At 66.7% G+C, this 6,132-nt stretch overlaps 3 protein-coding genes across 3 annotated transcripts; 2 read left to right on the top strand and 1 right to left on the bottom strand.

The window, feature by feature from the left end:
- Positions 1 to 43: 43 nt before the first annotated feature.
- On the top strand, positions 44 to 730 carry MNEG_12968 (hypothetical protein; the record flags this gene model as incomplete). Its single annotated transcript, XM_014038562.1, has 1 exon — positions 44 to 730. A coding segment is annotated over one exon (687 nt), but the record flags the coding sequence as incomplete, so codon positions are not given.
- An 873-nt stretch (positions 731 to 1,603) lies between these two features.
- MNEG_12967 (hypothetical protein) lies at positions 1,604 to 3,500 on the bottom strand (the record flags this gene model as incomplete). Its single annotated transcript, XM_014038561.1, has 6 exons — positions 1,604 to 1,809; positions 1,974 to 2,157; positions 2,500 to 2,670; positions 2,843 to 2,929; positions 3,112 to 3,203; positions 3,341 to 3,500. The coding sequence occupies 6 exons, from the start codon at positions 3,498 to 3,500 to the stop codon at positions 1,604 to 1,606; spliced, it is 900 nt and encodes a 299-aa protein (XP_013894015.1).
- Positions 3,501 to 4,084: 584 nt separating this feature from the next.
- MNEG_12966 (20S proteasome subunit alpha 6) lies at positions 4,085 to 4,598 on the top strand (the record flags this gene model as incomplete). The annotated part of the gene is made up of 2 exons (XM_014038560.1): positions 4,085 to 4,126; positions 4,444 to 4,598. Coding segments are annotated over 2 exons (197 nt in total), but the record flags the coding sequence as incomplete, so codon positions are not given.
- Between the last annotated feature and the right edge of the window lie 1,534 nt (positions 4,599 to 6,132).

The raw sequence follows: 6,132 nt of genomic DNA, 5'->3' as shown, positions 1-6,132 counted from the left end.
GCCGCCGTCCGCGTTCGGCCCGGCGGCGGCGGCCGCCTTCGAGGGCGGCGGCGCATGGGGCGCGGTGCGGCCGGCGGCCGTCTGCGTGTGCCCGGCTGTGGGGGACCCGTTCGGGCCTGCCGCTGCGCGCGGCGGGACGGGAGCCGGGGAGCGGGCCGACGCCCAGGCAGCCGCCAGCGACGCCAGCGATGCGACCGCCCTGGCCGTGTCCCCGCCGCAGGAGGCGGCGTCGACGCCGGCCGCGGCTGACCTGAAGCGCCGCCTCGCGGCGCTCGAGGCGGAGTGCGCCGAGGCGCAGGCCGCGGCCGACGGCCGCGTGCGGCTGCGCGTCGCGGCGGCGCAGGCGCCCGCCGCAGGGGCCAGCGGCTGCCTAAGCGTTGACTGCGACGCGGCGGGCTTCGAGGAGGCAGCCCCAGCAGAGGCGTCAGATGGCGGCCGCGGCCGCGCGTGGAAGCGCCTGCGCTTGCTCGTGCCTGCGGGCTACCCGTCCGAGCCGCCCCTGGCGGCGTTTGGGCACGGCACGCCCCCGCCATCCCTGGCGGGCGACCCCGTCGCGGCGCTGCGCGCGGCGGAGGCATGGCACGAGTTCCAGGCCGCGGCGGCCGAGCGGCCCGCCGCTGACCTGGCGGGCGTGGCGGCGCTGTGGGGCGGCGCGGTGGAGAGGGTGGAATCCGGGGCGGCTGCGGGGGCGGCAGCCGCGGCAGCGGGCGGGGCGTCGCGGGGCGTGTGAGCTGGCGCGCGGCTGCGCGCTCGGGCCTTGCCTGGTTGGGATCTAGGTACAGCTGGATGGGCTCGGGCCTGTTGAGTGAACCCGGCGGAACTTTGCAGTAGCATTCACACCATCTGAGGCAGCAGCATTAGCAGCAGCAGCAGCAGTATCATAAGCTGCAGCGGCAGCAGCAGCATTATTAGGAGCAGCAGCGGCAGCAGCAGCAGCCAGGCTGGGATTGCCATGGGTAGGTGCCTGGCTAGAGGTGTGGGTTTGCCGTGTCACCTCCACCCGGGCACGACGCCGGCATAGGGTATTGTGACAGCAGCTTGTGTGCGCTCTTGCAGTCGGCGCGCGGCGGGCACACCCTCGCTCGCGCAGCAGCACCACATTTTGCGGCTGGCACAGCCGTCAGCGGCTGGGGCGCCTCCTCTCTTTGGAGAGTACTAGGCATGCTTCTCATGGAACAGACTGCGCCCTTTTTTGGGGGGAAGGCTGAAAGTTGGCTGTATTTTGCAACTGGCTGTGTTTGTAAAGTAATGTAAATGTCTAGCCCTTTTCATGAACAATTCAGCAGAATTGCAGGCTGGGATGGCAATCCCAAAGCCCTACGTGTTTTACTCGGTAAATGGGTACAGCGCTCGGTGCACACGTCAAGTCTGGCAGCGGTGGCGCTGCGGGGCACTCGTGGGTCAAGGGGGAGGCGGCCTGCAAAGAGCACGAGACGACTCTTGTGTCTTCTCTGGTGTTTGGTGCCCTCTCTGGTGCTGCTGCGTCAGCTCACACAATGGTGGGAGCACGGAAACCCCTCAGTCAATGATAAGAAGTGGCAAAAGAAGACGGGCAGGTGGGCTGGAAATATCGTCGCTCAAGCAATGACTGTGCGCAGGGTGGTCACCGGAAGAAGGCCAGGTGCTTGGAGGGCATGTCAAACGGCGTGCGTGTAGGCGCGACGGGCGCCGCCGCCGGGGCCGCGCCGCTTGCCCGCTGCTCCCGCTCGCGCGCCTGCCGCGCCTCCTTCTCCTTGCGCAGCCAGCCCTCCACCACGTGCAGCAGCTTCACGCCGGGCTTGAGCTCAGGCAGGACGCTGCGGCCGCCGCCTGAGGCCAGCGCAAGGCGGGGTCGCACGCAGCCGCGTCAGCGCCCCACACTCCCACCCCTCATGTAACGCCCGTCAGCAGGCACACTTCACCCCGTCCCCTCCCATCCCACCATCTCCCTGACCCCTAAACCCCCCAACCCCACCCCGCCCACCCCTGCCCACCTATCTTCATCTGCCCGTTCTCCAGGTAGGCCAGGTGCGTCACCCAACCCTCCAGGCCATCGAATATGTGGGTCGCATACACGATGCTTGCCCCCCTGGACTCGCACTCGTCCCTGAAGAAGTCAAGCAGGTCCTGGCGCCCCAGCACGTCCATGTCCACTGTAATTTCATCCATCAGCAACACCTGGGGCAGTGGGGCGGGCCGGGGGAGGCGTGGTCGTCCGGGGGCCGGGGGCCGGGGGCGGTGTCACGAGGCAAATCCCAGGAACGGTGTTTCAGAGTGCGTTCATGGCCAGGGGAAGGTGAAGGTTCGTGGCAGCCTCGGCCTGGAGGTGGCAGTACGTGCCCCCTTCCAATCTGCTTGTATAAACAGGCGAGCGAGCAGCCAGCTACATCTGCCCCAGCTCGGCACCACCCCTGCTGCCTGCGCTCGCGCTTGCACCTCCCCCCAACACTGCATCCTCCTGGCCCCCCACTGCACCCGTCTCCCCGTCTCCCCCACACATACACACACACCCACACCCACGTCGTAGGGCTTGAGCAGGCCCATCGCAATCTGGACGCGCCGCCGCTGGCCGTCGCTCATGGTGGTGAGCCGCTGGTACAGGTCAATGTCCAGCAGCCGGATCAGCCGCTCGCGGCGCGCGGGGTCCACGCCCTCCACGCCGAAGATCATCTTGCCCGCGGTGATGTCCGCCTGGGGCGACGGGGAGGGGCGGGGAGAGGAGGCTCGTCGGCGCCGGGCTTGGGGAGAGGCGCTGGGGCTGTGGCTGCATCCTGGCGACGCCGCTGGAAGCGCGGGCGGCAGGCAGTGGGAAATGCGGAGAGCGCGAGCAAGGCGGATGCGCGTGCAGTGGGTGCACACGCACCTGGTGGGGCACGCCGTAGCCCGCAAAGGCGACGTCCTTTCGCCAGGATGTCCCCAGGTACGACAGCTGGCCGCTGCACGTCAGTTGCTGCGGGGCGGGCGGCGGGGGCGCAGGCGCGTTGAGGGGTGTGCTTGCAGGGGGCCGGGGGCTCCAGGGCGCAGCAGGCGCGTGGTTGGGTGGGGTGGGCGGGGCGGCTGTCGACCCGGCTGCAGGGCGCAGGACGTCAGCAAAGCTGGGTGAGAGCCTGATCGAGCATGGCCGCTTCTCACCAGGTCGTAAAAGGGTGAGCGCCCCAGCACGGTGATTACGCTGCGTCCCACCATGTACTTTCCTGCCAGCAGCTGCAGCAGGGTCGTCTTGCCTGCGCGATGCGGCCGTCGTGGGTGTTGGACTGGCTGTGTGTGGGCAGCAGCGCGCACAACGCTCCTCAGCGTGCGGGCCGCATGGGGCTGCAGCGCGCCGGCAAACCACACTTTATAGGCCATATTCATCACTCACCCGCTCCGTTGGCGCCGATGAGGAGGCAGCGGCTGCCACGAGGGAGTTCCAGGTTCGCGTCCTTCACAGAGGCCGCGCAGCCCGGGTAGGAGAATGTGAGACCATTGAGACTCACTGCCGCTGGCTCTTGCGGCGCCTGCGCAGTCGTAGCTGCTGCCATCGTCCCGGAGCAGCGAGCGCTCTGTGGTTGAACGAGGTCCTGCGCACTGTGGCCTATCAATCAATGCGTATGTGATTAGATCAGATACAACTTCAACAGTGAAGTAGCTCCAACGTATGATAACGTAGGGCCTGTTCGCTGGTTTGTGTGGAGTGGGGCACCGGGGTGAGTTTGCAAGTGCATCAGAGCAGCACTGCCGCGGTATGGATACATACGGTAGTCGATCGCACCGGTCTCATGCTTATTTTTTCCACTGCTGTAGTCCTTCCTCCGCAAGCCTGCTTCTGACCCTCCTCATCCGTAAAAGTGATCTGGCCAGTCTGCCCTTAGCAAATAGGATCGTGAGGCAGCGGGCCAAGAATAATGTTTCGCAATCAGGTTCGGCCTGAAAGCGGTTCTCTGTTCTGACGAGAGGCCTTGGCGCGATCTGTGCAGCCTCTCGTGGCCAGGGGCCCTTCAAAGTAGCTGCACTCGGTTGCAGATGGCGATCATGGGCCGCTGATGCCGCGCACCTGCTCCCGCAGTATGATACAGATGTCACGACATGGAGCCCGCAAGGGCGCCTGTTCCAAGTGGAGTATGCAATGGAGGCGGTGAAGCAAGGCAGCTGCGCGGTCGGCCTGACGGTGCGCAAACGGATCTCATGGGATTTGTAATTGCGGGCAGGGACGGCGCAACAGACGAGGCGGTGGCCACGTTGTGCACGTGTGATCGCACACGTGTGCACGGGCTGGGCGCTGCTGCGGCACCAGCTGCTGAGAGCGGCAGCACGGACGCTGGGTGCACGCCCGCGCATATGCAAGCACGGCAGCCCGCATACGTGGCGCACAGGCGCAAAAGCGCACACTAGACCCTCCGTGCCCTGCCGTGCCCTGCCGTGCCCGGCCGACACGCGCCGCCCCCGCCCGCCGCCCGCCGCCCGCCGCCCGCCGCCCGCCTTCAGAGCAAGTCGCATGCAGTTCTCGCGACGCTCAAGCGCGCCCAGAACGAGCTGTCGTCCTATCAGCGCAAGATCTTCAAGATTGACGATCACATGGGCATCGCGATATCCGGGCTCACGGCCGACGGACGCGTGCTCTGCCGCTACATGCGCAACGAGTGCCTCAACCACAGGCAAGCCCCCGGGCCTCGCTGAATCGCCCTGCTGGTGCCGGGCCGCAGGGGCAGCAGCGCGCGGCCGTGACCAGCGGTGGCGGAGAGCGACAGCCAGAGTGCGCGGCGCTGAGTTCCGTTTCTTCCAAAGCAGGGCTCTTGACCAAGCTGAGCCTGTGGAGTTTTACCCAGCGTGCGCTGTGGCACACATGCCGTGTTTGCTGTCACCACCCATTGCCCCTGTCACCTGGCTCGCATCAGCACATGGAGCCGCTTTACCATGCATACCGCCCCTCGCCCCCTTCCAGGTATGTGTATGAGTCGTCGATGCCGGTGGGGCGCCTGGTGCGGCAGGTGGCTGACAAGCACCAGGTGCGATCAGCTTGGGGCGATTAGCTGGGACCGGTAGCGGCCCGGAGGCGGCCAATGCCTGGGCAGGGCGCGGGGGTGGCGTGGCCGCGTAGGATTACAAACCCACCTGGCACATTGGCGCGAGCAGGCAAGGGTGGGGCGTTTGGGCGCTGGCCAGGGGCGGCGCTGCGTCTCGCAGCACGAGCAGCTGTGAAACGGGCCTTTGGGTCCGCGGCGCCCCCCTACCATGTGTAGATATCCCAACGGCGTTGACTTTGATACGGGGTGCAGAAGGGTGCCTCGTTGCAAGCAGGAGTGGGGACGGGTCTGAGCGTTTGTTGGTCTGCCTTGCAACCCCCCCCCCTTGTCATGGCCCCTTGCCCCGGCTCTGTTCCACATCCCTCTGCCTCCTCTTTCTCCTGCTCCCTCCCACACCTCCACAGCCCTTAACTTCCCACCCTCTCATGTCTCCTTCCCCCCTCACCCCTCCCCCGCAACGCGCCCCCAGGTATGCACCCAGCGGTCGTGGAAGCGGCCCTACGGCGTGGGCCTGCTGGTGGCGGGCCATGACGCGCGCGGCCCCCACGTGTACAACACCTGCCCCAGCGGGAACTACTGGGAGTACAAGGCCATGGCCATGGGGGCGCGCTCACAGGTGAGCACGCACGCGCGTGCCCGCGCGCTCTTGCAGTTGTGCTCATGTGGTCGCAGGAGGTCGCAGCGATGCCGTGCAATGTGTGCAAGCGTCCTTCTGCGGCGCGCGTGGGCTGGGGCTTTGGGAGAGATGGGTTGGAGAGGTGGAGCACTGCAGCCCACCCTCAATATTGACTTGATCTGTCCAACGCGTTCCTACCTCCTGCACACCCTGTACGTCTCCCTTGCCGCTGCTGCCTTCGACCCGCAAGGGCTCCCTCTCCCGCTGCGCCACCACACCAACCCATACCCCTTGCAACCGCTGCGCCACCTCTCCTCACTGAAGCACCTCGTCACAACCCCTGCGAGAGCGCACGCACACTCACCCACACATGCACATACACAGTCGCAGCCACAACCACGCATACGCACACACGTGCACTTCCCCCCCCCCCACACACACAAACGCACTTGCATCCACACACGCCCTCCCACACGGGGGCCCCTGGCCCCCACCTGACCCTAACCCTCACCCAACCCTACCCCACCCCTCACT

The sequence above is a fragment of the Monoraphidium neglectum genome (genome assembly GCF_000611645.1).
Source record: "Monoraphidium neglectum strain SAG 48.87 unplaced genomic scaffold scaffold03545, whole genome shotgun sequence".
Taxonomy (NCBI): Eukaryota; Viridiplantae; Chlorophyta; class Chlorophyceae; order Sphaeropleales; family Selenastraceae; genus Monoraphidium; species Monoraphidium neglectum.
Note: the sequence above shows the minus strand (reverse complement) of the source record. Positions and strands in the feature narration are given on the sequence as shown.